This window comes from Zea mays, chromosome 4 (assembly GCF_902167145.1).
Source record: "Zea mays cultivar B73 chromosome 4, Zm-B73-REFERENCE-NAM-5.0, whole genome shotgun sequence".
NCBI lineage: Eukaryota > Viridiplantae > Streptophyta > Magnoliopsida > Poales > Poaceae > Zea > Zea mays.
Genome location: NC_050099.1, coordinates 201502239 through 201520974, shown reverse-complemented (window position 1 = coordinate 201520974; position 18736 = coordinate 201502239). Strand labels below are relative to the sequence as shown.

The window sequence follows — 18736 nt, the reverse complement described above, 5'->3', positions numbered from 1 at the left end:
CACGAAGAAAAGCCAGGAGCAAAACCGACTCGCACATACCCGCGTCGATGAGTGTCGGCCGGCTCGCGGTTGCGACCGTAGGCTAGAGCAACATGTTGAGGAGGAAGAACAGGGCGAAGGCCAGGAAGACGAACGGGGCGTCTGACGACAACGAAAATGATGGTGCGTGCATGCTGTGAAACATCCTCGTGGACGTACAATAGCCATTGCGCGGGTCAATGTCGGGGCTGGTGTCGAACGAATACCAGGAGGAGGCGCCTGCTCCCATGCCCTCTGTCGAGAACGGGTGGCGCAGAGGCGGAGGCATGAGGGGAGAGAGAAAAGAAGCAGGATGGTGAACAAGGTGACAGGAATTGAGGCGAGGACCATCATTATCATGCGGAGGTATAAATAGCCAAATGGGTCGTGTCTGGTGGGCTGGTCCGGGGCACGGCCTATTTAATAGTGTTTGGGCCAGCCCGACACGAGCGTCGTGTCATGCTTGGGCTATAGCCTCGGCCCATAGTGCTAACCTGGCACGACACGATTATATATTTTTTATTTTACAAAAATCTATATACATAGGTACAATTTATATTCAATATTAAATATTATTGATCATAATATTCTACTAGTTAGACGACTTCACTCAGTGTCTCCCACCCTTCTTCCATCAAGTGTTGGGTTCGAACCCCACCTGTTGCACCACTTTTTAACATTTTACGCTAATTTTACCAAATGGCTCGACTGCCTAACGGGCCGGACGTGGAGGTTGTGTGCATGGAGGGATGCAGCGGGTTAATTTGAAATAGATGTGAGGGGTTCTTTGTAAAAATATGACGCAGAACGACCGTTGAAACTGGTGCTTTAATATAGTAAAGATTCTTCTATCAGGGCTTGGGTTCGAACCCCACCTGCTACACCACTTTTTAACATTTTATGCTAATTTAACCAAATGGTCCGACTGGCTAACGGTCCGAGCGTGGAGGTTGTGTGCATGGAGGGATGCAGCGGTTTAATTTGAAATAGATGTGAGGGATTATTTGGAAAAATATGATGCGGGACGACCGTTAAAACTGGTGCTTTAGTATAGTAAAGATATATGATTTTTTGTAAAAAAATTGTGTTGGGTCGGGCCAGTACTATGGGCTGAGGCTACGTCCCAAGCACGGCAAGCTGCTCGTGCCAGGCTGGCCCAGGCACTATTAAATGGGTCGTATCTCGGGCCAGACCGCCAGACACGGCCCATTTGGCCATCTGTACCTCTGCACAATAATGATGGGCCTTGATTCAGTTACCGCTACCTCGTTCTCCATCCTGCTTATTTTCTCTCTCCTCTCATTCCTCCGCCTCCGCGCCACCCGTTCTCGTCAAAGGGTCTGGGAGCAGGCGCCTCCTCCCCGTATTCGTCTGACACCAGCCCCGACACCGACCCGCGCAGTGGCTATTGCACGTCTGCGAGGACGTTTCACAACATGCGCACACCATCGTTTTCGCCATCGTCGGATGTCCCGTTCGTCTTCCCGGCCTTCACCCTGTTCTTCCTCCCCAACCTACTACCCCCGCCCACGATCGCAGCCGCGAGTCGACCGGCGCTGGTACGGGGCGAGTCGGTCTTGCTCCTGGCCTTTCTCCGTGTGTGACACCGAGGAGGACACAGTGGCGTCTGCCACGCTTAGGTTATCTTGGCGATGAGAAGTTTAGGTCTGAGATATTGGACAATATGTATTAGGATTTGGAGATCTATGAGGGCACTACCACATGGTGCTCGTCCCTTGTGTTCTTGACTCTTGGATGCATTATGTCATTTCTGAGACCATATTGGTGCAATGGACTCCATGGTGTTTGAGGTTGTTGAATTGGATGGAGCAGCAATGATTTATCACGCTAACAGTAAAAGGAAAGGTTATTTGTTGGTTTTAAACATTAGTAATTGCTACGAAGTACCATAATTTGTATGGAGCGCATCCAGTTTTTATTGATGTCTGACTTTAGAAACCACTCCATATTTTGATCTATCTTTTTGTAAGTTTGAGTTCATGTGACTTATTTTAGAAACTTGAGCTCACAAACTTCATCTTATTTGGTCTCTGATGATGAAATTATGTCATTCTATAATCTATATTCGTTCAGTCAGTCGTTGTGAACTCTCTTCTAATTGCTCCTTTCATTGGTCGTGTTATAACAAGACATATTGGATGGAGCAAATAACAACATCAGTAAATCAAATCAAAAAAATATTATACAGAAAACGAAGACAATCAATAAAAAATCTTGAGATCTTTTTGTTGATAGTTTACGTGGGTATCGTTGTGAGCCGTCGCAATGCACAGGCAACTGACTAGTATAACTTGAAATTAGACTCTATTAAATATTATTAAATATTGTTAGAAGTAGGTTGTTCTAACTCGTACGATTGCGTGTGAAAAAAACTTTTTACTGTCCAAATAATTAGTGAACGGTCGACAAATAAAATGACATTTATAGCTCATTAATGTAATGTATGTTTTAACAGAAAAAAACTATTAAATATTCATCGGAACAATGACGAGAGGGTGGTATGTATATATTTACTAGTGAGATGCATTTGCATTGCTATAGCTACGGTTTCTATGGTTTCTATGTATAATATAAATAGACTTTGTTTAAATAAATCATAAAAATATATATGTTCAGATGGTTAGGTAGCTATGAATATAAAGCCATCAACCAAGTCACCAAGATTCAAATCCCTATTTGTATATAATTTTACACTAATTTTGCATAAAATGAGAAGACGACGTTTGGACTGTGTGTTAAATCAGAAAGAAGTAACGACTTTTTTCCGTGGAAATCAGAAAACTGATGCTTTATAATAGTAGAATAGAATGTATTACTCCCCTTATAAAATCTACATGCTATATATTTAAAATTATCCTAGCGTCTGTTTAGAGAAGAAGCCAATTGTAAGGTATAAAGTGGATGCCGCCTAGAAATAAACAACACAACTAACTCCCCTCAGCACCCAAATCAAGGGACAATAGACATACGCCCTACGAGCATAGCACAATCACAAATTTAACAAAAATGTTGGTAAAATGAATGAGACAAGAGAACGCTGAATCAGAAATCTGCTTCCAAACCACTTCCTTTACCTTATAGATCCTGAATTAAAATATTTACAAAAAAAGAGAGACTGAGAATGTTCTTCATCATGCAATGCAGGACTCAAGCATCCAAATACGACCGAATTAGGGGAAAAAACATAAACCATTTGTTCTGAGCTTAGACGTAGGCTCACTGGCAGCACTTCCAATGTCTCCCAAAATTTCTTCTCCTTTTCTCCATCCACACGGTGTATCTCCTTTTTCGACTTATCTCAGTGTGACGGTGAGACATTAGAAAAGTCGATAACAACTGGAACGTGAACATATGGTGTATCCTCGGACGCCATATCTGATGGTGCACAGTCACATCAAATTGTGTCTAGGGGTTTGTCTGCTGAATGGACTTCTCCCCACGGATAATCTGTGTACAAAAACAAACATCAAAATGAGACATCAATATATATATATATATATATATATATATATATATATATATATATATATATATATATATATATATATATATATATATATATATATATATATATATATATATATATATATATATATATATATACAAACATGCAATTTAATTTAAGTACCACATGACCATAGGTTTATGCAATCAGAAAAGTTATGTTCTAGTTTTACATGTTTTAGTGAGCTGTGTCAAATGCAATAACAGAACTTATGGTCATGATTGCCATATGAACATAGAAACTAATAAATTTTGCATACAAATTTGCCAGGCACGGAGTTTTTGTAGATAATGAGCGCATCCCCTGCCTGAAGGCCATGTGTCTTCACGAATTCACCTAACAAAGAAAATTCAAATGGCTCAATCTATCAATGTCGGGATAACAAGAAAGCTAGGAAACATTTGAAAGTGTATCCGAATTCCACATCGAGGCATACCTGCAGCTTCCAAGATATACATTCTGCTTTTGTTGTTTGGCCAAAATCTGAAATAGCAAAGTGTGTGTCAGAAAACATTTGAGTTTAGCAACAGTAATAAGATGCACCAGTTTCTGCATACTGTGGCATCTACTGTTCATGACCTTCAACTTTAAGAACATGGCAACACTTAAGAGAGAAATCAATTTATACAATGCCTTCAACTTCCTGGCTCTTCACAGGAAAGAAGTTAGGACATCCCAATAGGTCATTATCATTCAGAAACATATTTGCATCTATTACCTTTCTCAGATGTGCCATTTCAAAGATGTCATAAGGTAATCTGAGAGTGAGAGCATACCTATACTTAAATTTCCATATAATTGGAAGCACCATGTCATCCATCTGCAGTATCAGAGGATCCCCTTGCACCAATGGTGGAAGACCAGCCTCAGCATCCTTCTGCAGAAGATTGAACAGGCAGTTACATTACAAAACATCGTTGACAAAGTGCCCTAACTCCCCAGAATAATAGGATAGGCTACCTTGGGAAGCACAATTCGTCCGGAATTTGCGACATCACTCTTTGTCAACTCCTTGCGCAAAATGACTTGGTACTCTCCAGAGTTGAACTTCTGAAAGTCATGTATGTCCCAAGCACAAGGTGACACAGGAAGGAAAATAACTTGTTAATTACGAGAGAAGTGTTTGTCTATCTACTGTACCATGACCAGGTAACTAGAACTATGTCAACAGAATTCAAACCAGTTATTTTCTTTTTCCGATGAACTTAGCAAATGCAGATACGCCATAAGAGAAGAATATGCACAATAAAAAAAGGACATGGAGTGTGTGTTAGATGTATCACATTATTCACGGAAGCACAACTTTCATGGCTCTGCTTCGACTCAGGAAGAGTGCCAACTGTGTCACGATGAACTTTGCCACTGTTTCTAGTGTCCATTTCATCACTGCTCCTAACTATTGCAGGCAAATCCTGTGTATCACACATCAGAGTAGAAGTAAAGATTATGAAGGGTAATGAAATCAGTAAAGTTTATTATAACCCTGAAGGTTCATGTCTATCTATACCTCTGAATTCTCGGGTTCTTTGGCAGATATAGATCCTTCCATGGGCGTCATGTGGGAACAAATATTTGGTCCAAGGGACATTGTAGTGAAAGAGTCAAATCCAAGGCTAGATGCACAACCTGTTGTTTCCATAGAATATGAAGAAACTAGCTGAGGCGGAGGCAGAGGCGGGATTGTGAAAGATTGGTTCTACATCAGAGGATAACAATCGGGACATGCTGACTATTGCGACGCACCAGATTAGTTGGCCCATGCTTAAATCAATGTGGATACAGGTTGATGCTACATTGGATTCTAATATATGTACCATGCAACCACAGATAATAATATGATGATACAGAAATAAACTGCCAACTTACGTAACATGCTTGAAGGCCAAAAGGACATTAAAAACAACGAAGACGAAATCAAACTTACTAACTGCAGCAAGCTATAGTTATGTCTGTGAACCAGAAAGGAATGAAAAGAAAGCAAGCCATGTTTTTGCTCTAAGTTTGTGAAAGGACTATACCTTGTATATTTTACATGGTTCCATGAGAGTTTTCGTTTCAGTCAAATTTAATCAGAGTGATACATATATATACAAGTTAATGAAGGGAATTTGCAGTAGGAAAGTGAAGGAAAGAAGGTGATGTACCTGAATCCTTATCCGGGATGTGGGTATGGCGCAATGGGTGGGGATTCTCCTGGATGTGGGTATGGCGCAATGGGTGGGGATGCTCCTCATGTGGTGTAGGGTAAGTAGAGTAGGATACATTCTTGTTAAGCATGTAATGGGTCCATAGGGCATAAGACTGGGAGAGGTTGTAATGGAAGGGTGTATTGGTGGTAGCAGGTGCGGGCTGTGAGGCAACGGCGGCGAAGGCACTGTTGGACGCGCTCCAATCGGTGAAACCTCTTGGAGGTTGAGAGTGGTGAGCGGCATTGGCATTGTGTGTGGAGGCATCAGCATCAGCTCCAGGTCCTGGTCCTGCAGCATAGGGTTTGGGGTGAACAACAAGAATTGGAAACATTTGTATGCAAAAAGAAAAAAAAGAGAGTATTAACTGATAGAAGTAAGATTAGGTTTAGATTCTGATAGTACTCTCGTGTACTGTAAGAAATTATAGATCAGCAGCAGTGGACAGTGGTGGAGGAATAGAAATTGTGCCGTGCAAAATTAAGCACCAGCGTAGGGTGCGGCCGGGATTGCAAAATTGAATGGTAATTTAGTCTACTTACTCCAGGTGGTGCCCTCCCTCCCTAATCCATCCAAACACCCGACCATCCGGTGAGGAAGGAAGGAAGGAAGGGAAGGGGAAGAGAATGCGGAGAGAGGGAAAGAGAGAGTGACTGACCGGCGGCGGGTGCTCCCGCTCCTGCGTGCAGAGGCACGTGGAAGGGGAGGGGAAAGGGGTGCAGGCCCTGGCTGGGGTTCTGCACGGCGGCGAGAAGCGCCTGGTAGTGGTACTGGTGGTGCGGGCCCGCGCCGCCGTCGCCGTCGCCGTCGGGTCCTCCCATCTGGCCCATTACCCCCTGATTCCGGCTGTGGAAGGGCAAGGGCAAGGGGAGGAGGCGAGGTGGGAGAAGGGAATGGTGGGAACGGATGGATGTGGTCGTCCGCAACCCACTCACGCTGAGGGAGGGAGTCAGTCAGTCACGAGCTGTTCTCTTCCTCCTCATCTACCCGTCCCGACGGACCCGGGGCAGCAGCAGCCAGCACAGCTCTCTCTCTCTCGACGAAAGGAGGCCAAGGGCCAAGGGCAAAGAAGGGGAAAGGGCCAGACGACCTCCTCCTCTTTTCTCTCTCCACTTCACCCCACCCGGCCACCCCCACCGCACCCACCTGCAGACTGGTGCAGTGCAGCGCAGGAGTGGTCCTGCTATGCTATGGCTGCTTGCTACTGTCACCCGTTCTCTTCTCTCTCTACACGCCGCAAGAACGTACTGATGGTGAATTCCTTGCTTTTTTTTCCTCCTCCGACTTCTTCGTATCTTCGATTCGACCGTGAGAGGGGAAAAAAAGGGTAAAGGCAAGGAACAAAAATATCCTCCCAGGATTTGCACCCATTATCACTATCCATTCTGCCGCGCACGCCTTCAATTACATCATATTATTTAATAATAATTAAACTATTTTTAGCACCAATAATTATCATTTAAACATTAGAATTTAGTCGGCAAATACCCCATTAAAAATGTAGTGACTAGTCATTCGGATCCAATTTTTTATTCATAATAAATGAAGTATTGTATTTGTCATTAGGAAGTTGCGTACACTCCCATTTTTTAATCTAAAAGTATACAATGCTAATGAAGTGTATTATATACACCTACTCAAACATAAGTCTCAACAAATTTAATCTTTTTTTTCTAGAAAGAAAAAAAACTCATCGTCAGAATTGCTGCAATGTTCTCTACCAATGATACGTAAACTAAAGTGGAGGGTAGTATGCATTCTAAAAATCGTTAGAAGAATTTCATATTTTACTAGTATGTTAAGCTAAGTATTTTGGTGACCGTCCGGTAAAGTACAGATCCGAGGATTCTAATAATCTAGGCAAGTATTGTAAAACTAGGACCATTAAGTATTCCGATAATATGTTTGTGAAATGCAGCTATTGTACTGTTTGGTTGATGCTGATGGTGATGCTAATGTAACTAGGCAACGGTGCTACTGATACAACGCCTCCTTCCTTTGTCCTTTTTAGTCTTCCACCAAACATGAACCAACCTTCAATTCTAGGGGCAGGAGCAATGGATGTAATATAGAAAATCCAGAAAAGAAAAGGGCATTGAGTACATGTGTTGGATGGAGATGAAAGCAGACAGAACTGCATCATAGAATAGTTCATTCATGTAGCAACGATAACGGGGGATATTCACTACTGACTATCTTCCTCTTCCCTCTAGCTTGAAACAAGTGACATTTCTAACTAGACGCTCACATCTGCCATCCATTTACAGAGATGGGAGAGTGGCCTCTGCCATCTACATGTCGTCATCCAACTCGTTCTTCTCATCCTCGTCTTCCTGGTCACCATCGTCATCCTCGTCCTCGTGAAGAGCCTTGCACTTTCTGAGCTTCTTTGCTGGCTGATCCACCTCCTGGTCATCTGTCTTGGCTTTCTTAGTGGCAACATTGTTCTCCTGCATCACAGCCACCGAATTGCCATCAGGGAAATACACAGGTAGCAGCAGTAGCAGACTAGCTGGCAGAGACAGATTACACATGACAGTGCCCACAAAAGGAGAGGAGAAGGCAGAGAAAAGAAGATGGACTTACACCACTGCCCTCGCCATTCTCGGCCTCAGCCTTGAGCTCCGCGGCCTTTTCAATGTAAGGCTTCTTCTCCTGGTCCAGAAAAATGAACAGCATAGCGTGAATGAATGAATGAAGAGCAAGAGTTGGAAACTCGACAGATTCAGATTCAGGACTTACCTCGTCTGTCATGGACTTCCACCTCTCCCCTCCTTCCTTTGCAACCTTCAATCAACAGAAAAAAAAAAGATTAGCAGAATAAATTGGGTGGGATGAAGCAAAAGATGGAATGGAATGGAATGCAGGCGAGGCGTAGAGAAAAGCCCATACGGTGGCGACACTCTTGTTGTCAGGATGGGTGGCCTTGAACTCCTTCCTGAAGTCGTCCCTGGAAGAAATAAATCGACGATGTAACGAAACGCGTATACATCAGGAGGGCGAGGAACAAAGGAGAATGCGCGAATGTGCGTGTCGCGCTGCGTCTGCAGCATACATGAAGAGGAAGAAGGCGGTGGGCGAGCGCTTGCGCTTGGCGTCCTTGTTACCACCTCCCTTGGCGGAGGACTTCTTGCGGTCCGCACTGGCGACCTCGACGGTCTTCTCGACGACCTGCGCCTCGAGCGTCATCCTGATCTTCTCGTCGAGGCTGCAGCTGTGCATGTCGATGAGGACGACGGGGACATCCTTGTTGCAGGCCTCGCTGCATGCATGATGGGATTCGCTCGCATCAGAATCATCAGATAGCGGTCCGGTCGAGCAGGGAGAGGAGGAAGGGAGAGTTGGAGAGGCAGGCAGGCCAGGTGGTTACCATCTGGTGAAGGCGCTCCCGTCCCTGGAGCGCTTGAGGACGGTTGCCTCGACGCGCTTCCTGCTGCGCGCGGCATTGCCGGTGGACTTGCCTCCCGCCATGGATGGATGGATGCTCAACTTGCTTGGGGACTCGGCGGGTTGGGTGGCGATGAGGATTGATGGATGTCCAGGCAGGGAGAGGAGATCGGAGTAATAAAGACGGAGGGGAGGCGACGAAGGATTCGGCGGGAGGCGGCAGCCCAAATTGCAGGCGGCGGGGGGAGGAGGAGGGAAGCCAGCCAAAAAATTGTAGAATTGGAAATCCATAGCACCTGGCAGCCAATCCACAGATCGGACGGTCGAGGCTTCTTCGTCTTGGCGCCAACCAAAGTTGCCGTCCCGCTCTCTCTTTCTGAGTTGCTCTCCCCTCCCCCCGCCTAGATCCAAATCAAAAACATGTCTCCCGCCGCCGCTGCTCCTCTGTCAACATAATTACGGGTACTAAATGTGGTTTGATTATAATATTAATTATATAGATAAGACTAAAATATAAGACGTTTTTATTAAATCTAACTAATCCTATATTTTATATTTATAATTGATATTCAAATTAAACTTTAGTCCGGAACCAAATACTCCTTAAATAAGTAACTTTAGTCCGGAACCAAATACTCCTTAAATTTAGAAAAAAAATGGAAAATAGAAAAGGGAGAGAGAAATTTTAGCCAATACAAAATAAATTTATAAATAAATAAATTCATCTCACCATGGCATGTTTGAATCATACCTCCAAAAATTGAGTACAAATTTGCCACAAAATTTGAAATTTAAAATTTCGAATTCAAAATAAAAAAAAAAGAAAACAGAAAAGAAAAGAAGAAAACAAAACTAACCTAAGTGGGCCGCCATCCTCAATTCAGCCCACCTGGCCTTTTTCCTCCACGCGGCCAACCCCGCTGCTGCCTGGCATGGCACAGACAGCCATGGCCCACTGGTCAGTTCCTTGCACCTTCGTCTGTCGCTGACGAACGGCCCCACTACCTAGTCCAGCTGAACCGTGCTCTCAGCACCGGTACTGACTAGCGGACCCCACTCGCCAGCCGAATGCGCCCCCACGTTCACCACCTCTCACTTGCGTGTGGGCCCAAATTACCGAGTCTCCCCTGTTCAGCACGCGCGGCGGGCGGAGCTCAACGACGTGTCGATTCCGTGCGGGCCGTTATGGCCGCCCCGATCCCACTTTGTGTGCATAAATCCATCATAGGAGCTCTCGTTATCTCGTTTCCTCACACCTATACCCACACTTGAGACCCCTACGGTAGCAGAGGGAGGAAGGGTGGCGCTTGGGTGACCGCCGCACGGCAATCCGGTCCACCCAGCGTTCGGGGATCCACTGAAGGTTTGGGGAGTTCCTTAGCGGTGCTTGATGGGTGCTCACGGCCATGGGTGGACGAATCGACCATCAGAGTGACCGGAATTGCTCACCGTACTTTGGACTCTGCCGCGCGTCGCGGTCAGAGGGCATCGACCTGCTAATCAAGGTGAGGATGCCACTCTCGTGTTCGCATTGTTATTCAATATGTATTTCCTTAGAGAATTAGGGTTTGGGTCACCATGGCGCGCGGTATTGCACGTTGTCAACGGCTGTGCCGGGCGGGACTGCGCCGCCGCAATGGCCAGCGGGAGGTTGACAACGAGCGCCGACCGTGGATCTCCACGAGGATGGCTGAATTAGATCTGGTGTGTTGGTGCGTAGACCGTAGATCTCTAGTTGGACGGCCGAGATCTAAAACACATTTTCGTCGTGGCCGATTCGTTCTGGTCCGTCCAATTCCGATCGATCGAGCGAGAGTCGATGTAGGGTAATTAAATCTGGGGCATCAGAGTTGGATCGAACGGCTTAGATCGTGTACCGGTTCAAGCGCGGGTGGATCTAATCGGGTCCGTTCACTTGCGACCGGGCGCTCAGGAACCCGCGATACCTCTTCGATTGGTTGATTTTACAAATAGGACCCTCTGTTTTAGGGAAACAAACCCACAGTCCATGGCATGAGATTCTGAGTCTTGGAGAAAACTATGATTTAGCCCTGAGTTATCTAGTTATTATGTGTGCAGTCCAGAGGTCAGTGAAAATGAATAAATGATTATAGAAATTGATTTTTAGTATAAAATTAATTACAAAAACTTGTTTAATTCCTAGAAAATTCATATTTAATCCTTCTTAGTCCATTCCAGTTCCTATAATTTTGTAATAATATTGTTCATCACATAGTTTCTCTGTTTTAACATGAAAACTATATTAAAATTGGTCTCTTAATTAATCTTGAACCAAACACATAAAATCTTCGGGAATTCATAACTCGAAATTCGTAACTCTGAATTTATTGATTCTTTTTCCTATGATCTCGTTTAATGCGTAGATTATTATCATAATGTATTATTAATCCCAAAAACATGTATTATTATGTTTGGTGTGATGTTAATTTCTCCCTTGTACCATGATTGTTTGTATTGTGGCGAGTAGAAGAGCCAGCGACCGAGGATCCGGGTGTTCAGCAGTTAGAAGTTGCTGAGCAGGAGCTCATTAAAGGCAAGTTGTGCCCTTGACCACTTTTATTACCCAATAACGTTCTTTATAATCATTTATTCATGCATATGCTTAATTTTGATGGGACCCAATAGGTCACCCTAGTCTGGTTATCTTTTCACCTTGTTTACCCCTGAATTTTTGGGTAGAAACTGCTATTGTTATACATGGTTTTGGGATTAATATTACATTATGATTATGTTCCAATTATTTATTGTTGTTCTATTTCTGTTCATGACAAGATCATTATTTTAATTGGAACATGGAGTTTAACTTGAGAAACACGTGCCACCACAAGGGTGTAATTTGGGACGCCCTTGGCTGACTAACTAGGAAAGCTAGTGGAAGACTACCTTACCCGATAGGGGCAAGGGCAGTAGGGGAGTAGGCGTGTAGGGATGTTTCCGGGTTGATTTTGCTGCGATGACGGTCAGACGGGGGATTCTTGCACTGCTCTTCCTAGAACTGTAGCGTTTTTTCTGAAGCTAGTGGAACTTTGTAAATGCCTCGTAGTGTTACCCTGCCTCGCTTCCTTGGTAGAGGTGTATGGGGCCCGTACAACCCCGTGGAAGATGGGTAACATGACTTGTGGGTACAGGGTACAACCTCTGCAGAGTGTAAAACTGGTATACTAACGGTGCTCGCGGTCATGAGCAGCTCAGGACTCTCGCATGATTAACATATGGAATTAATTTCAATTTGTCATTTGCATTGCATGGGATTTATTATTAGTTTTGCTCTATTATTATTCTGGTATGGTATTTACTTACATTTAATAACTTTTAATAAAACTTGACCAACTCATTAAAAACAATGCTCAGCTTTACCCCTTATTTATTGATCAGCCTTACACTTCACATGAGCTCCCATCTTTGGTGAGTTCATGCACATTATTCCACACAACTTGTTGAGCTATGATCTTTTGTGATCTCACAGTTGCGATATATAACCCCCCCCCCCGCAGGTGAAGAGCAGGTGGTCGAAGAGGAGCCGCCCTACAATGAAGCATACGAGTTTATCTAGGTGGCGTCTCCTAGTCAACTTTGTGGCACCAGAGAATAAAGTTTAGTTCGCTTTATATTTATCATCTAATTTTTGTAAGACTTTTGCTATGTAATAATGACATTATGATATTTGTGACATTTATCTCTATACACTTTGTCATTATATGTGTTGTTCTTCTTTGGCGCACATATGAGACGCACCCGACTTTATTCTTTAAATCCGGGTGTGACAGTGCATCTGGACGGTCCACACCTAGGACTTCGACGGTCCGCGATAGCGCAAAGGATTGTCTTCTTTGCAGCAGACCTAGATCTCGCCTCTCGGGAGGGACCCCGTCGGAGAGGACCGGAGGAGAGATCCTAAGGTGTATCTTAGGATCGGCAGGCCAACCAAGATGCCTCTAGTTGACGTAGAGCCAAAGAGAGGTGAAGATTAGAGGTAGAGGAAGGCTAAACTAAGGCTACTCCTAATGCATAAGGTAAAAATAATAACTAGGGCTACTCCTAATGCAATTCATAAAAATGATAAGTAAGATTGATTGGATCGATTGTGGGTTTCAATCGGCCATAACTTTTCGTCTATATAAAGAGGGAGGTCTGGACCCGTTACAAGTCGGTTTTCGAGTTAATTTTGCAGTTTTTCTAACAAATTTTGCTAGAAATTTGAAACCTTAACTGATTCCGCGCACACGCGAACCGTTCGGACCACGGACCGTCCGACTTATAGGGTCAGACAGTCTGCCTGCCCATTTTGATGTTCACCATATGCCCTTCCTTTTGGTAGAGTATGATAAACCAAAAGCATATGTATTACCAACACTATTTAGAAAATAAGAGATCTTACAAGTTATCTTATTCCTGAGGTAAGAACTAAGCCTGATGCAAGCCGCTGGCTTTTCAATCCAATAGGGTGATCCTTCAATAGGGCTATGATGCATTAAGGTCGTTTCGGATTGCATCTTTCTCGACCATGACTGTTTGACCAATGGATCAAATGGTATAGAATGGACGTGCCCACCATCCTGGATATGCAAAAGGGATTGTGCATGTACCACAGGCTTATTGTCATACCATTCCACATTTGAATAGGACAATATATCGACGATGAGTAGACAGGTGGAAAGTATCATGACACCAATGGATACCTACTAGCTACTTACCACCACACATTGTTTCAACGATGATTTGTTAGTGCTCGTGACTCGAGAGCCAGGAGGTCGAAGACTCGCAATGTAGTTGCTACCGCCGACTGTAGAGTCACGGTCCGCGGACACATAGTTTTGTCGGGTGAAAATGATTTGTCCATCTCGATGTCTTAGGGTTTCTTCTTGGGCTTTCTAAGCTATGTAGGTTATTGGGTTGTTGACTTAGCTTGTCTAGCTCGTGAGCTAGCTCGAGCCAGTTTGTTAATGAACCGAGCTAAAACGCTAGCTCAGCTCGTTACAAAATACAAACGAGCCGAGTCGAGCCGAACCACTAACGAGCCGAGTCGAGCGAGTTATAGAGTTTCGAGTTTTTTGTCCATCCCTATTTTTTCTAGTGTTCCGGAACCTCTGGATATAATCATTAATAGATTCTTCGCATCCCTATCAGACTGAGGCTAAATCAGCCAACCCTAATTCATACTCCCCAAAAAGAAATGCTCATAGAATTTACTATCTGGACCATTATAGGAATTAATGGAATTATGAGGCAGGGCGGCGTACCATGCAAAAGAGGTACCAGTAAGGGATAAAGAAAATAAACGAACACGAAAGACTTTCCCATCGGCCAATTCGCCTAGGTGTGCTAAGAAGTGGCCTACGTGTTCGTGTGTGCTTCTACCACATTCACGAGAAAACTTGGAAAACTAAGGTATCCTTGCCCCTTGTTGGTACGAGACAGTGTCAAACCAATGCCCATATGGCTTTTGATATGATTGCCCTACTCTAGACAGTAGATACACTAACTCCGAGCTTATCTCAAATAGTTCAACCATCACTTCCTTAATTTTCTCCTTTGTGCCTGGTGCCAGACCACCAGACTTTGGGTTGTGGGGCTCATTTGGACGAGCATTGTTATGCCAACCTTGCTGTCATGGTCGATCGAGAACATTGACTGGCCTATGATCATATGGTGTGTTGTGGTTTAAATATGTATGGGAAGGAACATATTGTTGCTGCGGTGTATAATAAATTAGTGTATGATGTGCAACATTAGGCTTTGTGTATGCGTATCCGGACTGTCCGCCCCAGCGGCCGGATAGTCCGACGCTAAGCCGAATTGTCAGAATGTAGATCCATACTGTCCGGTTGTGTTCGCTATTGAAAGGGAAACATGGTTTAAACCTTTTCCTATAAATGATTTTGGTGGTTGAATGCCTAACACAAACAATTGGACTAACTAGTTTGCTCTAGATTATATATTCTACAAGTGCTAAAGGTTCAACACAAACCAATAAAAAGATCAAAGTTAGGGTTCAAAAGAAAGGAGCAAAAGAAACCGAAGAGAACCCTGGTCTGGCGCACCGGACTGTCCGGTGTGCCATCGGACAATGTCCTATGCCCAGGGTCGTACGACTTCAAACTTGCCTCCTTCGGGTTTCAGAAGAGCCGCTCCACTATAATTCACCGGACTGTCCGGTGCACCAGTGGAGCAATGGCTAGGCGGCGCAACGGTCGACTCCAACGGTCGCCTGCAACGTGAACAGTGAAGAATAGCGCGCGCAGAAGTCAGAGCAGCCGCTAGAGGCGCACCGGACAGTGCACATTACCTGTCCGGCGAGGCACCGGACTGTCCGGTGCCACCAGATGACAAAGCTCCAACGGTCGAAACTATCAGAACCCTAACAGTTGGGTGACATGGCTAGCGCACCGGACAGTGTCCGGTGGCGCACCAGACTGTCCGGTGCGCCCATCGACAGCAGCCTGCCCCAACGGTTGAATTGGTGGTTGGGGGCTATAAATACCCCCAACCACCTCTACTCCAACCATCCAAGCATTCACTACTCCTCATTCAATACAAGAGCAATACACAACACTCCAAGACACAAATCAAAGCCTTCGATCCAATCAAAGTCCACAATTCAATATAGTATTTTAGGACTTGTGAGAAGATCGTCTTGTGTTTATTTGTTGCTCTTGTTGCTTGGTTGTCTTTCTTCTTTCTCTCATTCTTACTCTCAAAGCCTTGTAAGCGAAGCAAGAGACACCAATTGTGTGGTGGTCCTTGCGGGGTCTAAGTGACCCGAGAAATCAAGGAAGAAAGCTCACTCGGTCTAAGTGACCGTTTGAGAGAGGGAAAGGGTTGAAAGAGACTCGGTCTTTGTGACCACCTCAACGGGGACTAGGTTCTTTGGAACCGAACCTCGATAAAACAAATCACCGTGTCATTCGCTTTACTTTCTTGGTTGATTTGTTTTCCCCTCTCTCCAGGATTCAGTTTTTATTCTAACGCTAACCCAGGCTTGTAGTGTGCTTAAAGTTTGTAAATTTAAGTTTCCGCCTATCCACCCCCTCTAGGCGACTTTCAATTGGTATCAAAGCCCGGTACTTCATTAGAGTCTAACCACTCGAAGTGATGTCGGGAGGATCCGCCAAGAGGGAAATGGAAACGGGCACAAGCCACGGGAAGGCTCCATCAAGGGAGTCCGTGCGCCAAAGGAAGGGAGGAATCACCTCCCCGCGTCAAGTCGCACCGGAGTGGCAACAAGAAGAAAATGAAGAGAGTGGTCTACTACGAGACCGATTTTTTGTCGCCCTCCACCTCCAGCTCTGACGCGCCGTCCGTCACTTCTAAGCGCCATGAGCGCAAGAATTTTAGTAAGATCCCCCTACTCTATCCCCACATTTCCAAATGCACTCCTTTACTTTCCGTCCCATTAGACAAACCACCGTTTTTTACGGTGAAGATTATTGCATGTGGAGTGGTAAAATGAGGCATCATCTAACCTCACTCCACGCTAGCATTTGGGACATTGTTGAGTTTGGAGCGCAGGTACCATTCGTAGGGGACGAGGGCTACGACTCGGACGAGTTCGCCCAAATCCGGCACTTTGACTCCCAAGCAACCACTATACTCCTCGCCTCCTTGTGTCGAGAGGAGTATAATAAGGTGTAAGGGCTAAAAAGTGCCAAAGAGATTTGGGATGTACTAAAGACCGCGCATGAAGGGGATGAAGTGACCAAGATCACCAAGCGAGAGACGATCGAGGGGGAGCTCGATCGATTCATCCTAAACCAAGGAGAGGAGCCACAAGCCATGTACAACCGGCTCAAGACCTCGGTGAATCAAGTGCGCAACCTCGGGAGCACCAAGTGGAATGACCATGAGATGGTCAAGGTTATTCTAAGATCCCTCGTATTTCGTAATCCTACTCAAGTTCAATTAATACGTGGTGATCTTATATATAAGCTAATGTCTCCCGAGGAGGTAATTGGGAGGTTTGTGAGCTTTGAGTTGATGATCAAAGGCTCCAAACAAATCGTCAACTTGGAGCAAGGCGGCACCTCCACATCCGAGGTGCAACCCGTTGCATTCAAAGCGATGGAAGAGAAGAAAGAAGAGTCTACGTCAAGTAGGCTCCCCATCGACGCCTCCAAGCTCAACACGAGGAAATGGCGCTCATCATCAAGACCTTCCGCCAAATCCTCAAGCAAAGGAGGGGAAGGACTACAAACCCCGCTCCAAAAGGGTGTGCTACAAGTGTGGTAAGCCCGGTTATTTTATTGCTAAATGCCCTATGTCTAGTGATAGTGACAGGGACAACGACAAGAAGGGGAGGAAGAAGGAGAAGAAGAAATACTACAAGAAGAAGGGCGGCAATGCCCACGTGTGTCGGGAATGGGACTCCAACATGAGCTCCACTGACTCCTCCTCCGACGAGGACGCCGCGAACATCGCAGTCAACAAGGGACTTCTCTTCCCCAACGTCGGCCACAAATGCTTCATGGCAAAGGATGGCAATAAAAAGAAGGTACAAGCTAGAACCACCCCCAAGTATACTACATCTAGTGATGAGGGTAGTTCTAGTGATGATGAAGATAACTTGCTTAGCCTTTTTGCCAACCTTAACATGCAACAAAAAGAAAAATTAAATGAATTAATATGTGCTATTCATGAGAAGGATGAACTCTTGGATAGCCAAGAGGAATTCCTTATTAAGGAAAATAAAAAGCATGTTAAGGTAAAGAATGCTTATGCTCAGGAAGTAGAGAAAAATGAAAATTTGACTAAGGAGCTTAGCATTTGCCATAACACTATTTCCAACCTTAGAACTGAGAACACTAATTTATTTGCTAAGGTTGAGAAGTTAAATGCTTGTGATGATTCAATTACCAATCTTAAAAATGATAATGCTAGTTTAATTGCTAAGATTGATAAATTGAATGAATCAATTTCTAGCCTTAAAAGTGAGAATGATAAGTTAATTTCTAAGGCTAAAGATTTGAATGTTTGCAATATTTCCATTTCCAATCTTAGAAATAAGAATGCTACTTTACATGCTAAGATTGATGCATTAAATGCTTGCAAACCCTCTACATCTAGTGTTGATCATGTTACTATCTGTACTAGATGTAGAGATGTTAATGTTGATGTTATTCATGATCACCTTGCTTTAATTAAACAACAAAATGATCACATAGCTCAACTAACTGCTGAAATCAATGAGCATGAAATTGAAAATGAGAAATTTAAATTTGCTAGAAGCATGCTCTATAATGGGAGACGCCCTGACATCAAGGATAGCATTGGTTTCCAACAGGGAAGCAATGTCAAGCTTAATGCCCCTAAGAAATTATCTAGCTTTGTTAAGGGCAAGGCTCCCATGGCTCAGGATAATGAGGGTTATATTTTATATCCTGCTGGTTATCCCGAGCATAAGATTAGGAGAATTCATGCTAGGGAGTCTCATTCTGTTTCCCATCATGCTTTTATGTACAAGAATGAGGCATCTATCTCTAGGCATTCTACCCATGTTAAAATACTTAAAAAGAAAACTCCTACTACATAAAATGAACCTAATGTTTCATTTAAGACTTTTGATGCTTCTTATGTGCTCACTAACAAACCAGACAAAGTAGTT

The 18736-nt window shown here is 44.3% G+C and overlaps 2 protein-coding genes across 2 annotated transcripts; both read right to left on the bottom strand.

Moving 5' to 3' along the window:
• Positions 1–3091: 3091 nt before the first annotated feature.
• LOC100272565 (putative B3 DNA binding domain family protein) lies at positions 3092–6792 on the bottom strand. Its single transcript, NM_001147032.1, has 9 exons — positions 6389–6792; positions 5689–6021; positions 5052–5170; positions 4828–4956; positions 4505–4594; positions 4321–4421; positions 3981–4027; positions 3804–3880; positions 3092–3486 (listed from the first exon to the last, which is right to left on the bottom strand). Exons 1-9 carry the CDS (start codon positions 6558–6560, stop codon positions 3445–3447), a joined length of 1110 nt encoding a protein of 369 aa, NP_001140504.1. The 5' UTR covers positions 6561–6792; the 3' UTR covers positions 3092–3444.
• A 1054-nt stretch (positions 6793–7846) lies between these two features.
• LOC541952 (nucleosome/chromatin assembly factor D) lies at positions 7847–9265 on the bottom strand. Its single transcript, NM_001358409.1, has 6 exons — positions 9101–9265; positions 8786–8992; positions 8623–8680; positions 8473–8517; positions 8317–8385; positions 7847–8180 (listed from the first exon to the last, which is right to left on the bottom strand). Exons 1-6 carry the CDS (start codon positions 9199–9201, stop codon positions 8022–8024), a joined length of 639 nt encoding a protein of 212 aa, NP_001345338.1. The 5' UTR covers positions 9202–9265; the 3' UTR covers positions 7847–8021.
• Between the last annotated feature and the right edge of the window lie 9471 nt (positions 9266–18736).